The 20,322-nt window shown below is 46.1% G+C and overlaps 1 protein-coding gene and 1 long non-coding RNA gene across 2 annotated transcripts in view; one reads left to right on the top strand and one right to left on the bottom strand.

Annotated features, from left to right (window-relative positions):
• Positions 1–20,322, bottom strand: part of LOC113598291 (uncharacterized) — a 107,189-nt gene that overhangs the window by 30,454 nt on the left and 56,413 nt on the right. The window lies entirely within an intron of this gene.
• On the top strand, positions 7,299–20,279 carry FLG (filaggrin). The gene is made up of 3 exons (XM_053214821.1): positions 7,299–7,354; positions 10,201–10,359; positions 10,962–20,279. The coding sequence occupies exons 2-3, from the start codon at positions 10,222–10,224 to the stop codon at positions 19,746–19,748; spliced, it is 8,925 nt and encodes a 2,974-aa protein (XP_053070796.1). The 5' UTR covers positions 7,299–7,354; positions 10,201–10,221; the 3' UTR covers positions 19,749–20,279.

Below are 20,322 nucleotides of genomic sequence, written 5' to 3'. Positions count from 1 at the left end.
CTGGGAACTGAAATCAGTATCTCTAAGAGATTATCTGCACCTCCATGTTCAATGAAGCATTACTAATAATAGCCAAGATATGGAAACAACCTAAATGTCCTTCAGCAGATGAACAGATAAAGAAAATGTGGTATATACATACAATGGAACACTATTCAGCCACTAAAAAAAAAGGAAGGAAATCCTGCCATTTGCAACAACATAGATGAACCTGGAGAACATTATGCTAAGTATTGTTAAGTCAGACAGAGAAAGAAAGACAAGTACTGTATGGTATCACTTATATGTGGAATCTAAAAACAAAAAAAAAACACATCAACTTCATAGACACAAAGAACAATAATTGTGGTTACCAGGAGCTGGGCAGGGGTGGTGGTCAGGGAATGGGAGACGTAGGTCAAAGGGTACAAACTTAGTTATAAAAAGAATAAGTTCTGGGTATCTCTTGTAAACATGATGACTATAGTTAGTAATAAAACATCATATACTTAACAGTTGCTGAGAACACATTGTAAGTATTGTCACCACACATACACAAACAAGAGAAAACATGTGAGGTGATGGATGTGTTAATTATCTTGATCTTGGTAATCATTCCATGTTTAAATCATCACATATACACTTTAAATATATACAACTATCATGTTCCAATAATTCCTCAATAAAGTTGGGGGAAATTTTTAAAAATAGAAGAGAATGAGTTGCTTCCTCATCTTTCTGCAGTAATTTGTAAATACCTTTATTATAACACATGTCACATTGTTTCTTCATTAGATTATGAACTCCTTGAGGACAGGGAGCATGACTTCACTGATAGGCCTATGACAAGCATCGTGACTAGGGAGTAGTCAGCTAGTAACAAATGTTTGTTGAATGAATGAATGATCCCTGAACACTGTGACCTGTCTCTTAATCTGAACTTCCCTCTGACACCTGTTTCCCCTCTAGAATACACTCTAGTCTATCCACCTGTCTATAATATCCCTACATATACAGTGAGCAGATAGGAAAGGGGAGTGGGCACTTATTCCAATTCTAGCCCTCCTAATCTTCCACATTGATCTGTAATTGCTGGCCTATTCTAGATCCTGTGTGAACAGAAGACACTGGTGAAATCTGGTCAGAACGGCTATCATGTCTCTGTCTTAGCTTGCTCCTCAGTCCTTCTTTTCCAGTTTTCCCAGTGCTGCACCACTGTCACCACAGTTCAATGTTTCTATGGGACGAGGAATGGTGATGGCCCATCCTTTACTGCTGATACTAGGCACTGCTGACATGGCCACTCTAAAGATCTCATACTGTCCTTTCTCATAACCATTCAAAAGTTAAGTCAGAAAAACCTTTCCCTTAACTACATGGGGTGATCTGTTGCTTTTCTATTATTCCTTCTATCATTTTTTCTGTTCTTACTTTTATCATTAATTGTTAAGAACAACTTTCATAAATATAACATAGCAACTGCATAGATACATCCATCACACCCTAGAATGCAATGCCTCTGGCAATCTCTGCAGTTGCATAGATGGTTTAATGAACCATCATGATTTTTATTTTATTTTATTTAATATATGAAATTTATTGTCAAATTCGTTTCCATACAACACCCAGTGCTCATCCCAAAAGATTCCCTCTTCAATGCCCATCACCTATCCTCCCCTCCCTCCCACCCCCCATCAACCCTCAGTTTGTTCTCAGTTTTTAAGAGTCTCTTATGCTTTGGCTCTCTCCCACTCTAACCTCTTTTTTTTTCCTTCCCCTCCCCCATGGGTTTCTGTTAAGTTTCTCAGGATCCACATAAGAGTGAAAACATATGGTATCTTATTTCTGCACAGCAAAGGAAATAATCAACAAAACTAAAAGGCAACCAACGGAATGGGAAAAGATATTTGCAAATGACGTATCAGACAAAGGGCTAGTATCCAAAATCTATAAAGAGCTCACCAAACTCCACACCCAAAAAACAGAGAATCCAGTGAAGAAATGGGCAGAAAACATGAATAGACACTTCCTTAAAGAAGACATCCAGATGGCCAACAGGCACATGAAAAGATGCGCAACATCACTCCTCATCAGGGAAATACAAATCAAAACCACACTCAGATATCACCTCACGCCAGTCAGAGTGGCCAAAATGAACAAATCAGGAGACTATAGATGCTGGAGAGGATGTGGAGAAACGGGAACCCTCTCACACTGCTGGTGGGAATGCAAACTGGTACAGCCACTCTGAAAAACAGCGTGGAGGTTCCTCAAAAAATTAAAAATAGACCTACCCTATGACCCAGCAGTAGCACTGCTAGGAATTTACCCAAGGGATACAGGAGTACTGATGCATAGGGGCACTTGTACCCCAATGTTTATAGCAGCACTCTCAACAATAGCCAAATTGTGGAAAAAGCCTAAATGTCCATCATGATTTTTAGAAAAATAACATTTACTGATATAAGCGCTTCCTGAAGAATATGTCTCCACTGTTCAAAAGACCTGTCTTTGATCATTGCTTTCTCTGTGACTGTCTCTCACACATATTCTCACTGGGCAAGTGTAATACATGGTATTCCAGCTACTGCAGATGCAGAAATCACACACACACACACACACACACACACACACACACACACACACACACAGTATGTCTTCTCCATACCTCATAGAAACTGTCAGTGAGTGCCTGGGAACAACTGTGTTGGGCATGGAAAAAACTGCAAGGCAATCCAGACTGGCATAAAATGGCTTGTTTATATTAAGAGTACACTTATCTTGATGAGCACTGAGTAATGTACAGAACTGTTGAATCACGATATTATATATCTGAAATGAATATAACATTGTATATTAACTACACTGGAATTAAATTTGGGGAGGGGAATTAAAAAATTTTTAATGGCTTTATCTGGAAAAAGCTCTTTCTCACTTGTATTCCCCCCACTCTAGTGTCCCTTCCCTCCTTCTCTCCATCTCTCCATCTCTCAATCTGTCTTTCCATCTCTCTGTCTCTGTCTCTCTCTCTCCACACACATACACACACACAGAGAAGAGGCTAATGAAAGCAGACTCTGAGGTCACTGAAGACAAATTGAAATTTTTTTATGGGATCAACCTTTCTCTCTTTCACCTCTGTCCTGGCAAATACAAGCTGCAAATACAGGTGTTCTTGCCAGATTGTGCTCCACTCTGTAGGGCTAAGCAGGTACATGGCAACTACCATGCCAAGGAATCCAAGTGGATATCCAACATGGAAAAGTGCCAACCCAAAACAGCACCTCCCAGGAGATGACTACAACTCCTGTAGGAAATCATTTAACCACAAATTCCAACTCCCCTTCACTCCCACAGCCTGTCACCCATCTCAAAGGGCTGGTCCCTTGAATCGTGACAATCTGACCCACATCAGCAGCCCCGAGGCCAAATGGCAACATAAGGCCTTTCCAGCCCATTGGATAGGAAAAGGGAGGGACAACCACTTGAATGATTGTAATTGAAATCCTGTAATTTGGGATTTGTCAATAACTGCTAACTTTTGGGGAGTTTTCTTTACCCCCAACACACTCTGGCAGCCACAATATGTAACTGGACACCTACAATGCTTCTGAAACCATTTCATCATCTAATAACAATGAAACAAAGAATAAGTTCTGAGGATAGAGAAGATGCCCCATATCTCAGAGGTCACTGTTCCATGGTCAGTAATTTAAAATGTTTAGAGGGAAAAACTACTTGGTATTCTAAGGGTAAAAAACTAATATGCAAAAGGATCAGCTGTGTTGGCAGGAAGGGGGGTACGGAAAGCCAAGTGCTATCTTCCAGTTCATGCTATAAAATGGAACTGATAGTCCTGTCACCCCTGCAGTTATTAAACTGCACTGATCAAATCGTCATCTGAATCAAGTCAGGCAAAGAAACTTACTTGAATAACAGAATCATAGCTCTCAGGTTGAAAGAGGAATTTATCAGACATTTGTCCAATGTTCCTCTACTTAATAATCCCCCTCCAAAATATCCCTGGTCTCATGCTCATCTCTGATAGCTGATATAACCTGATGCAAAGCAAAGGGGATTTAAAGTGAAAAGTCCTGAGTTGGAGGCCTGGGTCCTGACTTTCTGATTCATCAGCAACACTACATTGGACCTGCTGGTCATCAATTACAATATGATGAGGCTAGACTACTTGACTACCAACTTCTCAAATGATTCAAAATTTTCTAGGTTGTGATAGGGAACTCACTATCTCCAAAGATAATTCTTCTCATGTTTGGATAATTCTGACTAGTAAAAAGTTCTTCCCTATACAGAGTCAAATATGCTTCCCTGCAGTTTCTACCCACTTATCTGACTTTTTTATATAACCTATGTATAATCCTAATTCTATGTAACAGCCACTCATATAATTGAAGACAGACACTTATCTCCCATCCATCTACTTCTCACTCAGTTCCCTTTACCACCCATCTGGCCAATCATCCTGTTTACTTTAATCAGAACCCATAACAAGTTGTCCACATCTTTACTGAAAAGTGACCATATATAACTGAACAAAAACCTACAGAAACAATCTGGCAAATGCCAAGTGAAGACCAGCACCACTTACTCTGTTCTAGCTAATGTGCTTCTTTCATGCAGCCTAAATCAGCATTACCTTCTGGATACTACATCACACTGCTGCCATCACAGTATCCCTGCTTTTACTTATGTCTTCTACCCTGTCCTTGCAAAGGTTAATTTAGACCCAAAGTCAGAATTCTACTTTTCTTTCAGGAGGATTTATTATTATGTCTGAGCTGTGTTGTGACATGCTAAAATCTTCTTGGAACTTCAGTCTATCCTAAAATTATTTGCCAGGTGCCCATATTTTCATCCAAGTGACTGATGAAGATGTAATGATTATGATCGTGGCCAAGAAAATAGTCCTGGAGCAGACCAACAGACTGTCCTCCATATTTATATGAATCTAATATTTTGGTCTTCTGCCACTAAAACATCAGATCCCAGCTTGCCTCATCCTTGCCACTCTCTGGACTCCACCTTTCCGAGCTCATATGCCACAGCCGAGTCTTTCTGCTGCCCCTACAATGGTCTCCGCAAGTAAGTTCACCCAGGACTTAGGGTAATTTCAGAGAAACCGCTGTTTAATACACTAAAAGGATAAATAAACTAACAAAAAAGGAGAAAAGTTCACACCCAGAGTTGTGTGGGACAGTGGAAATAATGTGGGAGTTGGATTCACAATGACCTGGGATTGAATCCTGGTGCTGTAACTTACTCACTGGGTAACTGCAGGCATCCTACCACTATCAGTTCCCTCATCTCAAATATAGGGATAATAGTAATGACCTCACAGGGTTGTTATGGGGGTTAGAAGTGATACGTGCAAAATCTTAGCCTATCCTCAGCGCATAATCTAAGCAATACAGGTTACTTTTATTATTATAGCATGGTGAGAAAGACAAAAACACAGTAACTACTGGCCCAGAAAGACAATTAAACCCAAGAAGAAAAGGAGAGAAAAATGAAGCCCTGTGTCTTGTAGATGTTAACTAATGTTCCACAAAAGAAAGAACTGATGGTTTCATTGGAAATAAGAGCATTAAACCCAGTTTTTAAAACTCATACATATTTCTATCTCATTGGCCCTAAATAAGATTGGCCACCTCCTTGCACATCTTATTTTTATCATTCTCCAGAAACTCATAAGATACAAAAGATGATTCAGACCCAGTAAATACCAGGGTGAGAAGAAACACAAAATGGGAAAGGAGGGGGTGCAGACACATAAGTAAATAATTACAATAAAATATCACGAATGCCACAAGAAAGATAAATATAGAGCATATGAGGAAACTGTGATCTATATGGAGATTTCAGTTAAGCTTTATGAAGGAGGGGATGATCCCAGATAGTTTTAAAGGATGAGGAGAAGCTACGACTGAGAGACACTCCAGGTAGTAAGGACAGAATGTAGAGATTTTAAATAGTGGTAGACCATTAAAGGATCATCCAAGAAATGTCGATCAGTCTAGAGTGACTTTCCCATAGAATACAAACAGTAAGAGAGGCAGCTGGAAAGACACAGATTCACGTCTATTGTGAAGGAGCGTCTAGGTCTAGAAAAACGGAATTCTACAAGAGGGAATGACGTGATAAGATTAGAAGATGAATCAGGCAGCCTGTAGCAGAGGGGCTCGTTATGACACTTTTTACAAACAGCCATGTGAAAGATGATGAAGTTCAGAACTAAAACTGCAGCTCTAGAGATAGAGAACAGGCCTACATGTGCAGGAAGGTAATCTACAGAGAACTGGCAGGATGTGGCAGCATATGAGGGGTAAATGAGAGGGAGAAATGAAAAGTGACTGGGAATAGCTTGAGACACTCAGTGGATAGGGATGTCAGTAACCAATATGTGGACTTCTAGAAGACAGTACACTTTGGTGCAAGCCATGACAATGAGCTCAGTTTTGAATAGCATGGGCAGAAGTAACCAGGGGACATCTGAATGGAGCCATAGTCTGTTCAACATAAAAGTCTGGAAATCAAAGGAGAGGCCAAGAAAAGAAGCCTCCTGTATATTTATGAGAATAAGTGAGAAAACCCACAGTTTAACCTATAGAAAGAGTAGGTAGAACATATCTCTGATATCCCAAGGTAATAACCTTGAAAACAATGTAAAATTAGATTAATGGTTCTTGTCTAATAAAGTCATGCTAGCTTCTGGTGATCACTGCTTTTAACTTAAGAGCTCATTTTCTTGCTTCCTTTTGAAAAATCAAAATTAAATTTGCCTATCTCTCCTCTGTTTACCATAACTTCTAGAAAACCAATATTCATTTCATGCCAAGTTCTCCCAGTATCCACACATAGAATTCATAGATAAAAAGGGACATGCAGTGGGTACCTGTGATGCTTTTCTACCCCAAACTCAATTTGAGGATCTCAAAATGTGTATTTTACTTCTCTAAAGACACAGTTAAGAAAGTATATTTATCAATAGATATTTATCAAGCACCTACCAAGTCAAAGTGGGGGTTATAAAAAAAAAAGTAGAAGATGTGGACACTGCACACCAAAGAAAACCTTCCTCAAAACATCCAGTACATGGGGTCTATGTAAAACTAAATTTGGAACTTGGTAAAACAAGTACAGACGAGTACGTGAGGAAGTTGGGAGGTAAACACACTGTTAGAGAAATACAGGTGGAGATACGGGTGGATCTGGGTTTGGTTAGGAGTGATTCAGACCTCCTACAGAGAATGGCTCCTCCCTGGATGGACTTGCTATAAAAGGGCCACTATCCCAGACTTCAGCACCCAGCAAAGCTCCTTCAGGCTACATTCTACTTACTCATCTGGTGAAGAACGTAAGTAAAAGGGAATACATCTAACTTTGCCTACTTGGTATTAAGCAAGGTGGAAATACGGGAGGTATGTGTGCTCTGAGGGAAATGTTCTGGATGTTTGAGGATCTTCATTTTTAGTGGAACTGTTACTAAAACCTTATTTTGATATAAAAGGAAAATGAAGCATAAATGTGTTTCCTATGAAGCTACTCAATACTCTCTGTATTGCTGGAGTTTCCATTTATTCATTCATTCAATAAATATATACAAACTGCCTTCTATTTGCCAAGTGCTGCACTTGGCTGATTATGCAGCAGTGACGATATAAACTCCCTACTCTAAGGAGCTTGCATTTAGTAGAAGGAGACATCCAGTAAACAATAAATGAACAAGAATTTCAAATAGTGCTAAGAACAATGAAGAAAATAAGAGAGTGGTGTAATAAAGTGATGGGAGGAGAGAATTTTAGATTAGAAGGCCGGGGAAGATCTCTCTGGGGAATTCTCCTTTAAACTGAGATCTTAATGACAAAAGGAACCAGCCAAAGCAAACGGCAAGATTCTAAATAGGAGTCAATTTGTTTCAAAGAATAAAAAGAAGGGGCGCCTGGGTGGCGCAGTCGGTTGAGCGTCCGACTTCAGCCAGGTCACGATCTCGTGGTCCGTGAGTTCGAGCCCCGCGTCAGGCTCTGGGCTGATGGCTCGGAGCCTGGAGCCTGTTTCCAATTCTGTGTCTCCCTCTCTCTCTGCCCCTCCCCCGTTCATGCTCTGTCTCTCTCTGTCCCAAAAATAAATAAAAAACGTTGAAAAAAAAATTTAATAAAAAAAAAGAAGCTAGTATGCCTAGAGCATATTTAACAAAAAAAACAGTGGTGTGTGGTGACATCAGAGAGCTAGATGGAGTAAACCATGTAAAGAGAGGCATAGTAGAATTTGTACATTACTTTAACTACATAAGAAGTAATTGGAGAGTATTCAGCATAAAGAATGAGATAATCTAATGCATGTTCTTAAAAGATCATTCTAGGGGCTGAGTTAGTTAAGCGTCTGACTTCGGCTCAGGTCATGATCTCATAGTCTATGAGTTTGAGCCCCAAATCGGGCTCTGTACTGACAGCTCAGAGCCTGGAGCCTGCTTCAGATTCCGTGTCTCCCTCTCTCTCTGCCCTTCCCCTGCTCGCTCTCGCTCTATCGCTCTCTCGCTCTCTCTCTCGCTCTCTCTCTCTCTCAAGTAAATAAACATTAAAAAAATTTTAAAAGAGCCACATCAGTATGGATATATGAATATATCCAGTAGAGAAGGATGACAATTGCAAAAGCAAACTGTTTGAGTAGGCAAAGGGGTTCCAGTGCCAAAACAGAGGACAGGAGCACAGACTGTACACATACACAACATCACTGCTGGTTAAAGTCTATGGACACAGATGCACGAGGCTGGAAGATCAGAAATTGGCAAAGTGAGGAAATTCTTTTCATTAGCTTCCAAGCTTGCAGTGAAATAAAACTCAAGGACTTCTTGTGAGATAAAGTACAAAAAGTCACTGTTGAGCTTTTGCCAGTAAGTACAAGAAAGACAGGGTACATGCTAGAAGCAATGACAGAGATTAACCAAATGTCTAACCAGAGTAAAGAGGTAGGTGAATACATAAAGCAGAAATAAACAATGAGGCCACAGAATTATTGAAATCAGAGTACCAGAGGAGGTCAGAAAGTGCAATCCTTGAGATGCAGACTTTTGGGGACAGCACAATTACACATAAGTTCAAGGTCTGGAATATCAACATAAATGACAGTGCCTGAAAAAAATCTTAATTTCTTTTTGTAAAAAGCATACAAATGTATTTTTTAATTCAATCTTTACAAACTGTCTTTTAGCCAACCAGTCTGATCAATTCACATACATAATTCATGATAAAATTATATGTAATCCTACTTTTATATTTTACACTTTCTGTTTACCCTCCCTTATCTATGCTTCTTATTTTCTTCTTTCCTGGTTTCCAATGCATTGATTGAAGCTTTTTTTTTTAATTTTTATTTTTCCTCTCTATGGTTGAAAAGTTATAAACTGCATTATTTTAGTGGTTACTCATAAACTTATCAAAATACAGGTTTAACAATGTCAAGAATTAACACCTATTTCCTCTCATAAAATAATCCAAGGTCCATACATACTTTAGCTCGATTTCAGTCATGTCTTTCACATTATTGGTTCCTATATCATATTAGTTTCATCTGGTTTTAAAACTTCTAAAGTAGTCATTACAATGCTTTTATAAAATAAATGCTTATTTGGATGTCATTACAATGCTTTTATAAAATAAATGCTTACTTAGATTTATTGACCTGCTTAGTAATTTCTTTGTTCACCAATTACATAAATTGAGCATGCTTTAAATGCTCTTCATTAAGTGGCAAAATGTAAGCCAGTAAATAACAACAAAAAAAAGGTATAATATTGAGAAGCTATTAAAGCCACCCTATCCAATTAAAAATACTGTATACATCATGAAATGTTGATTTTAAACAAAGGTGGAAATTCAATCTAATAATTGGTAAGACCTTAGAAAAATAAAAGACAGAGGCAGTAGGGTGGCTATGTCAGTTAAGCATCCACTTCAGCTCAGGTCATGATCTCACAGTTCCCGGGTTCAAGCCCCACATCAGGCTCTGTGCTGACAGCTCAGAGTCTGGAGCCTGCTTTGGATTCTGTATCTCTCACCCCTCCCCTGCTCGCACTCTCTCTCTCTCAACTAAATAATCTTTTTTAAAAGAAGAAGAAGAAGAAGAAGAAGAAGAAGAAGAAGAAGAAGAAGAAGAAGAAGAAGAAAAGACATACAAAATTACATTTTTATTTCTTCCTTCCAGGTTCACCTTTACTACCAAAAGATGTCTACTCTCCTGGAAAACATCATTGCCATTATCGACCTATTCCATGAGTACTCAACAACAGACAAGGAGACTGACACACTGAGCAGGGAAGAACTGAAGGAGCTCCTGGAAAGAGAGTTTCGGCCAGTCCTGAAGGTAAGGGATATCAGCCAGGACCCAAGGGTGTATCATGTTTGTTTTGCAGCAGCATTGTGACAATATCTGTGAAGTCTTTGTAAATTATTACTTTTGGAAAAGAAAAGAGACTTCATTTAATTCAAAATAAGTATTATTTTCCTCTCTTTACACATTTGATATACTATGTGCAAACAAAAATGTGCACAACACACAAACACACATTCATCTTCTATGAAAGAAATATAAATACTTAATGACAAAAACTGAACAGCAAAAATTAGTTCTTCATATTATGTTTCCTAATCTCAAGAATGCTAACAAGCTCCACTAAAAAGACAATGCACTGATGGATTTCATAACATATGTACATTAAAAAGAAAAAACAGTAATATGACCCATCCAAATTACTACTTTTCACAAACTACTATTTAACATATATTTTTAGGTACATTATCTACACTTTCCTGTAACTAATCATAAATTGAACATTAGCAAAGATACAACACCACATATGGTCCCACATTTCCTTACCAAAAATCAGAATCACCAGTTGGTTGGATTATTCAACTGACCATGTGAATCACTCTCATGTAATCTCCCTGTATCTTCCATATGTACAGAATCCAGATGACCCAGACACTGCTGATGTCTTCATGCATATTCTTGATCTAGACCATGACAAGAAAATTGACTTCACTGAGTACTTTCTAATGGTATTCAAGTTGGCTACAGCATACTATGAGTCAAACAGAAGACAGAACTTCCAAGCAACAGAGCAAAACCAAAACCACCATGCACACCATACAAAAGATGAAAACGATGATTTAGATGAAGACAAAGTACAAGAAGAAAAAGAAGAAAAATTGAGAAAATCCACACAATCAGGAAAAACCCATGAAAAAAGGAAGGAGACAAGATCCAAAGGACTAAAAGGAAAAGGGAAAAACACACACAAGCAAGCACCTGACAATTCGAGACAGGCAGGATCCCTTGAGGGTGAGGAGGCCGATGGTGGACACTCGGAGCGAGGATCTCGTCACCATCAGTCATCCACTCAGGCACACGGCTCTAGACGCTCACACCCTGAGCATGGACCATCCTCATCTGAATCCAGGCCAGTGAGAAACCGAGGGTCCAGTGTCAGTCAGGACAGCGACAGTGAAGGACACTCAGAAGATTCAGACAGACAGTATGGGTCTGGTTCAGGAAACCAACGTGGGTCTGCCCATGGCCATGCGGGAGACGGCTCTAGACACTCTCACTCTCATCAAAGGCAGGGAGACAATCATGGGCACTCTGATTCTGCCCATGGACAGTCAGACTCTGGTACCAGAAGACGACAAGGAGCTAATCATGGACACTCTGTAGACAGCTACACACAATCAGGGTCTCATCACGGAGAGACATCCTCTCGGGGACACACTGACTCCTCCCGTGGGCAGTCAAGATCCGGCACAAGAGGACGACAAGAATCCCAGCATTACCGGTCAGCAGACACCTCCAGACGCTCAGCCACTGGACAAGGACAATCGTCCTCTGGATACGGGGCAAGCAGACAGCGGGGATCCAGTGTGAGTCAGGCCAGCGACAGCGAAGGACATTCAGAAGGTGCAGGTAGAGAATCTTCAAACACCCTCGGAAGGTCTGGGTCCACTTTGAGGAAGGAACATGGGTCTAGCCATGGGCAGTCAGGAGACAGGTCTGGGCACTCAGGGACCCGTCAAGGGCAGACGGCCTCCCGTGGGAGGTCAGACTCTGCCCACCGAGAGTCAGGATCCACCACCAGGGAAACGCAAGGGCGCCACCTTCGGCAGTCAGACGACAGCTCCAGACATTCGGGTGCCGGACGTGGACAAAGCTCTTCTGGATCTGGTAACAGCAGACACTGGGGATCCAGAACCGGTCAGGCCAGTGACAGTGAAGGACAATCAGAAGACTCAGATACTCAGTCAGGGTCAGTCCAGGAACGGCCCAGTTCCAGTCAAAGGAGACAACATGACAATGTACGTGGCAGTTCTGAGCACTCAGGGGCTTATTTCTACCAGATACCCTCCCAAGAACACTTGAATTCTGCCCACGGGCAGTCTCAATCCAGCACCAGAGGGAGACAAGGATCCCGCCCTGAGCAGGCACGTGACAGCTCTAGACAGGCAGGATCCCTTGAGGGTCAGGCAGCCGATGGTGGACACTCGGAGCGAGGATCTCGTCACCATCAGTCATCCACTCAGGCACACGGCTCTAGACACTCACACCCTGAGCATGGACCATCCTCATCTGAATCCAGGCCAGTGAGAAACCGAGGGTCCAGTGTCAGTCAGGACAGCGACAGTGAAGGACACTCAGAAGATTCGGACAGACAGTATGGGTCTGGTTCAGGAAACCAACGTGGGTCTGCCCATGGCCATGCGGGAGACGGCTCTAGACTCTCTCACTCTCATCAAAGGCAGGGAGACAATCATGGGCACTCTGATTCTGCCCATGGACAGTCAGACTCTGGTACCAGAAGACGACAAGGTGCTAATCATGGACACTCTGTAGACAGCTACACACAATCAGGGTCTCATCACGGAGAGACATCCTCTCGGGGACACACTGACTCCTCCCGTGGGCAGTCAAGATCCGGCACAAGAGGACGACAAGAATCCCAGCATTACCGGTCAGCAGACACCTCCAGACGCTCAGCCACTGGACAAGGACAATCGTCCTCTGGATACGGGGCAAGCAGACAGCGGGGATCCAGTGTGAGTCAGGCCAGCGACAGCGAAGGACATTCAGAAGGTGCAGGTACAGAATCTTCAAACACCCTCGGAAGGTCTGGGTCCACTTTGAGGAAGGAACATGGGTCTAGCCATGGGCAGTCAGGAGACAGGTCTGGGCACTCAGGGACCCGTCAAGGGCAGACGGCCTCCCGTGGGAGGTCAGACTCTGCCCACCTAGAGTCAGGATCCACCACCAGGGAAAGGCAAGGGCGCCACCACCAGCAGTCAGGAGACAGATCTGGGCACTCAGGATCCCTTCACGGGCAGACAGCCTCCCTTGGGGGATCAGACTCTGCCCACCGAGAATCAGGATCCACCACCAGGGAAACGCAAGGGCGCCACCTTCGGCAGTCAGACGACAGCTCCAGACATTCGGGTGCCGGACGTGGACAAAGCTCTTCTGGATCTGGTAACAGCAGACACCGGGGATCCAGAACCGGTCAGGCCAGTGACAGTGAAGGACAATCAGAAGACTCAGATACTCAGTCAGGGTCAGTCCAGGAACGGCCCAGTTCCAGTCAAAGGAGACAACATGACAATGTACGTGGCAGTTCTGAGCACTCAGGGGCTTATTTCTACCAGATACCCTCCCAAGAACACTTGAATTCTGCCCACGGGCAGTCTCAATCCAGCACCAGAGGGAGACAAGGATCCCGCCCTGAGCAGGCACGTGACAGCTCTAGACAGGCAGGATCCCTTGAGGGTCAGGCAGCCGATGGTGGACACTCGGAGCGAGGATCTCGTCACCATCAGTCATCCACTCAGGCACACGGCTCTAGACACTCACACCCTGAGCATGGACCATCCTCATCTGAATCCAGGCCAGTGAGAAACCGAGGGTCCAGTGTCAGTCAGGACAGCGACAGTGAAGGACACTCAGAAGATTCGGACAGACAGTATGGGTCTGGTTCAGGAAACCAACGTGGGTCTGCCCATGGCCATGCGGGAGACGGCTCTAGACTCTCTCACTCTCATCAAAGGCAGGGAGACAATCATGGGCACTCTGATTCTGCCCATGGACAGTCAGACTCTGGTACCAGAAGACGACAAGGAGCTAGTCATGGACACTCTGTAGACAGCTACACACAATCAGGGTCTCATCACGGAGAGACATCCTCTCGGGGACACACTGACTCCTCCCGTGGGCAGTCAAGATCCGGCACAAGAGGACGACAAGAATCCCAGCATTACCGGTCAGCAGACACCTCCAGACGCTCAGCCACTGGACATGGACAATCGTCCTCTGGATACGGGGCAAGCAGACAGCGGGGATCCAGTGTGAGTCAGGCCAGCGACAGCGAAGGACATTCAGAAGGTGCAGGTAGAGAATCTTCAAACACCCTCGGAAGGTCTGGGTCCACTTTGAGGAAGGAACATGGGTCTAGCCATGGGCAGTCAGGAGACAGGTCTGGGCACTCAGGGACCCGTCAAGGACAGACGGCCTCCCGTGGGAGGTCAGACTCTGCCCAACGAGAGTCAGGATCCACCACCAGGGAAAGGCAAGGGCGCCACCACCAGCAGTCAGGAGACAGATCTGGGCACTCAGGATCCCTTCACGGGCAGACAGCCTCCCTTGGGGGATCAGACTCTGCCCACCGAGAATCAAGATCCACCACCAGGGAAAGGCAAGGGCGCCACCACCAGCAGTCAGGAGACAGATCCGGGCACTCAGGGTCCCGTCAAGGGCAGACGGCGTCCCGTGGGCGGTCAGACTCTGCCCACCTGGAGTCAGGATCCACCACCAGGGAAACGCAAGGGCGCCACCTTCGGCAGTCAGACGACAGCTCCAGACATTCGGGTGCCGGACGTGGACAAAGCTCTTCTGGATCTGGTAACAGCAGACACCGGGGATCCAGAACCGGTCAGGCCAGTGACAGTGAAGGACAATCAGAAGACTCAGATACTCAGTCAGGGTCAGTCCAGGAACGGCCCAGTTCCAGTCAAAGGAGACAACATGACAATGTACGTGGCAGTTCTGAGCACTCAGGGGCTTATTTCTACCAGATACCCTCCCAAGAACACTTGAATTCTGCCCACGGGCAGTCTCAATCCAGCACCAGAGGGAGACAAGGATCCCGCCCTGAGCAGGCACGTGACAGCTCTAGACAGGCAGGATCCCTTGAGGGTCAGGCAGCCGATGGTGGACACTCGGAGCGAGGATCTCGTCACCATCAGTCATCCACTCAGGCACACGGCTCTAGACACTCACACCCTGAGCATGGACCATCCTCATCTGAATCCAGGCCAGTGAGAAACCGAGGGTCCAGTGTCAGTCAGGACAGCGACAGTGAAGGACACTCAGAAGATTCGGACAGACAGTATGGGTCTGGTTCAGGAAACCAACGTGGGTCTGCCCATGGCCATGCGGGAGACGGCTCTAGACTCTCTCACTCTCATCAAAGGCAGGGAGACAATCATGGGCACTCTGATTCTGCCCATGGACAGTCAGACTCTGGTACCAGAAGACGACAAGGAGCTAGTCATGGACACTCTGTAGACAGCTACACACAATCAGGGTCTCATCACGGAGAGACATCCTCTCGGGGACACACTGACTCCTCCCGTGGGCAGTCAAGATCCGGCACAAGAGGACGACAAGAATCCCAGCATTACCGGTCAGCAGACACCTCCAGACGCTCAGCCACTGGACATGGACAATCGTCCTCTGGATACGGGGCAAGCAGACAGCGGGGATCCAGTGTGAGTCAGGCCAGCGACAGCGAAGGACATTCAGAAGGTGCAGGTAGAGAATCTTCAAACACCCTCGGAAGGTCTGGGTCCACTTTGAGGAAGGAACATGGGTCTAGCCATGGGCAGTCAGGAGACAGGTCTGGGCACTCAGGGACCCGTCAAGGACAGACGGCCTCCCGTGGGAGGTCAGACTCTGCCCAACGAGAGTCAGGATCCAACACCAGGGAAAGGCAAGGGCGCCACCACCAGCAGTCAGGAGACAGATCTGGGCACTCAGGATCCCTTCACGGGCAGACAGCCTCCCTTGGGGGATCAGACTCTGCCCACCGAGAATCAGGATCCACCACTAGGGAAAGGCAAGGACACCACCACCAGCAGTCAGGAGACAGATCCGGGCACTCAGGGACCCGTCAAGGGCAGACGGCCTCCCGTGGGAGGTCAGACTCTGCCCACCGAGAGTCAGGATCCACCACCAGGGAAAGGCAAGGGCGCCACCACCAGCAGTCAGGAGACAGATCTGGGCACTCAGGATCCCTTCACGGGCAGACAGCCTCCCTTGGGGGATCAGACTCTGCCCACCGAGAATCAGGATCCACCACCAGGGAAACGCAAGGGCGCCACCTTCGGCAGTCAGACGACAGCTCCAGACATTCGGGTGCCGGACGTGGACAAAGCTCTTCTGGATCTGGTAACAGCAGACACCGGGGATCCAGAACCGGTCAGGCCAGTGACAGTGAAGGACAATCAGAAGACTCAGATACTCAGTCAGGGTCAGTCCAGGAACGGCCCAGTTCCAGTCAAAGGAGACAACATGACAATGTACGTGGCAGTTCTGAGCACTCAGGGGCTTATTTCTACCAGATACCCTCCCAAGAACACTTGAATTCTGCCCACGGGCAGTCTCAATCCAGCACCAGAGGGAGACAAGGATCCCGCCCTGAGCAGGCACGTGACAGCTCTAGACAGGCAGGATCCCTTGAGGGTCAGGCAGCCGATGGTGGACACTCGGAGCGAGGATCTCGTCACCATCAGTCATCCACTCAGGCACACGGCTCTAGACACTCACACCCTGAGCATGGACCATCCTCATCTGAATCCAGGCCAGTGAGAAACCGAGGGTCCAGTGTCAGTCAGGACAGCGACAGTGAAGGACACTCAGAAGATTCGGACAGACAGTATGGGTCTGGTTCAGGAAACCAACGTGGGTCTGCCCATGGCCATGCGGGAGACGGCTCTAGACTCTCTCACTCTCATCAAAGGCAGGGAGACAATCATGGGCACTCTGATTCTGCCCATGGACAGTCAGACTCTGGTACCAGAAGACGACAAGGAGCTAGTCATGGACACTCTGTAGACAGCTACACACAATCAGGGTCTCATCACGGAGAGACATCCTCTCGGGGACACACTGACTCCTCCCGTGGGCAGTCAAGATCCGGCACAAGAGGACGACAAGAATCCCAGCATTACCGGTCAGCAGACACCTCCAGACGCTCAGCCACTGGACATGGACAATCGTCCTCTGGATACGGGGCAAGCAGACAGCGGGGATCCAGTGTGAGTCAGGCCAGCGACAGCGAAGGACATTCAGAAGGTGCAGGTAGAGAATCTTCAAACACCCTCGGAAGGTCTGGGTCCACTTTGAGGAAGGAACATGGGTCTAGCCATGGGCAGTCAGGAGACAGGTCTGGGCACTCAGGGACCCGTCAAGGACAGACGGCCTCCCGTGGGAGGTCAGACTCTGCCCACCGAGAGTCAGGATCCACCACCAGGGAAAGGCAAGGGCGCCACCACCAGCAGTCAGGAGACAGATCTGGGCACTCAGGATCCCTTCACGGGCAGACAGCCTCCCTTGGGGGATCAGACTCTGCCCACCGAGAATCAAGATCCACCACCAGGGAAAGGCAAGGGCGCCACCACCAGCAGTCAGGAGACAGATCCGGGCACTCAGGGTCCCGTCAAGGGCAGACGGCGTCCCGTGGGCGGTCAGACTCTGCCCACCTGGAGTCAGGATCCACCACCAGGGAAACGCAAGGGCGCCACCTTCGGCAGTCAGACGACAGCTCCAGACATTCGGGTGCCGGACGTGGACAAAGCTCTTCTGGATCTGGTGACAGCAGACACCGGGGATCCAGAACCGGTCAGGCCAGTGACAGTGAAGGACAATCAGAAGACTCAGATACTCAGTCAGGGTCAGTCCAGGAACGGCCCAGTTCCAGTCAAAGGAGACAACATGACAATGTACGTGGCAGTTCTGAGCACTCAGGGGCTTATTTCTACCAGATACCCTCCCAAGAACACTTGAATTCTGCCCACGGGCAGTCTCAATCCAGCACCAGAGGGAGACAAGGATCCCGCCCTGAGCAGGCACGTGACAGCTCTAGACAGGCAGGATCCCTTGAGGGTCAGGCAGCCGATGGTGGACACTCGGAGCGAGGATCTCGTCACCATCAGTCATCCACTCAGGCACACGGCTCTAGACACTCACACCCTGAGCATGGACCATCCTCATCTGAATCCAGGCCAGTGAGAAACCGAGGGTCCAGTGTCAGTCAGGACAGCGACAGTGAAGGACACTCAGAAGATTCGGACAGACAGTATGGGTCTGGTTCAGGAAACCAACGTGGGTCTGCCCATGGCCATGCGGGAGACGGCTCTAGACTCTCTCACTCTCATCAAAGGCAGGGAGACAATCATGGGCACTCTGATTCTGCCCATGGACAGTCAGACTCTGGTACCAGAAGACGACAAGGAGCTAGTCATGGACACTCTGTAGACAGCTACACACAATCAGGGTCTCATCACGGAGAGACATCCTCTCGGGGACACACTGACTCCTCCCGTGGGCAGTCAAGATCCGGCACAAGAGGACGACAAGAATCCCAGCATTACCGGTCAGCAGACACCTCCAGACGCTCAGCCACTGGACATGGACAATCGTCCTCTGGATACGGGGCAAGCAGACAGCGGGGATCCAGTGTGAGTCAGGCCAGCGACAGCGAAGGACATTCAGAAGGTGCAGGTAGAGAATCTTCAAACACCCTCGGAAGGTCTGGGTCCACTTTGAGGAAGGAACATGGGTCTAGCCATGGGCAGTCAGGAGACAGGTCTGGGCACTCAGGGACCCGTCAAGGGCAGACGGCCTCCCGTGGGAGGTCAGACTCTGCCCACCGAGAGTCAGGATCCACCACCAGGGAAAGGCAAGGGCGCCACCACCAGCAGTCAGGAGACAGATCTGGGCACTCAGGGACCCGTCAAGGGCAGACAGCCTCCCTTGGGGGATCAGACTCTGCCCACCGAGAATCAAGATCCACCACCAGGGAAAGGCAAGGGCGCCACCACCAGCAGTCAGGAGACAGATCCGGGCACTCAGGGTCCCGTCAAGGGCAGACGGCGTCCCGTGGGCGGTCAGACTCTGCCCACCTGGAGTCAGGGTCCACCACCAGGGAAACGCAAGGGCGCCACCTTCGGCAGTCAGACGACAGCTCCAGACATTCGGGTGCCGGACGTGGACAAAGCTCTTCTGGATCTGGTAACAGCAGACACCGGGGATCCAGAACCGGTCAGGCCAGCGACAGTGAAGGACAATCAGAAGACTCAGAAACTCAGTCAGGGTCAGTCCAGGAACGGCCCAGTTCCAGTCAAAGGAGACAACATGACCACGTACATGGCAGTTCTGAGCACTCAGGGGCTTATTTCTACCAGAAATCAGTGTCTCCTCCAGGGCAGAGAGAAAATTGCGGGAAGTCTGATTCAGATTTTGGACAGTCTCAGTATGGTCGTGTAAGTTATGATTGCACCAATATGGCATTCCGGGACAGACCTCACTCTGGAGATGAATTTATAACATCCAATATATCAGACAGTAATATGCAGTCAGGAACATACGGTCATTCAAGTGATAATTCAAAACAGTTGGGATTTGGTCAGTTAGAAAGATATTATTATTATGAGTGAGAACCCAATAGAAAAATAATTAATACTGAGAGTAGGTAAGTGAAACAAGACATAACTTTGCATCAAGAAACTTCTCATTATACTTCCAAAGGGTTTATGTTACCATTTTATTTTGAATAAGTTACACAATTTCTTCCCTTGGGCATAGTTTAGTTTATTCTCTAGAAGATTTATGCCTTTGTTTGGAAATGGTGAATGGGAATAAACAATGTTATTTAGACCTAAATTTGGAAAACACAGTATTTTGGGTGTTGGGGTTGAAGTAAGCATTTTTCTTTTGTGAGCTTAAATTTTAGGACCTTTGTAGATTTGTGCACTGATCTTTGTGAAAAATATTATAAAATCACTGTTTTAGTGGCAAAAATTATAAAATCACTGTTCTAGTGGCCAAACCTCCAATGTTATTATCAGGGCTCAGTACATCTTTCTGGACTATCCTTGTAATGGAATTCTATATTATTCTGGCTTCATTAAAATCAAAAAAGTGAAATGCATAAAGATTCAAAATAAACAATTGGGCATATGTCATAATGTGTCTCTTCTATGCTTATTTGTCATAGATCCCAGAAAACTT

The sequence above is a fragment of the Acinonyx jubatus genome, chromosome C1 (assembly GCF_027475565.1).
Source record: "Acinonyx jubatus isolate Ajub_Pintada_27869175 chromosome C1, VMU_Ajub_asm_v1.0, whole genome shotgun sequence".
NCBI classification, from domain to species: Eukaryota; Metazoa; Chordata; class Mammalia; order Carnivora; family Felidae; genus Acinonyx; species Acinonyx jubatus.
This window is presented reverse-complemented; position numbering and strand designations above follow the sequence as displayed.

What these genes read in the sequence shown, in the direction of transcription:
- FLG (XM_053214821.1), top strand. Translation starts at nt 10,222, where the DNA reads ATGTCTACTCTCCTGGAAAACATCATTGCCATTATCGACCTATTCCAT. An exon ending in AGTTTCGGCCAGTCCTGAAG is followed by an intron (nt 10,360 to 10,961) that starts GTAAGGGATATC and finishes CCATATGTACAG; the next exon opens with AATCCAGATGACCCAGACAC.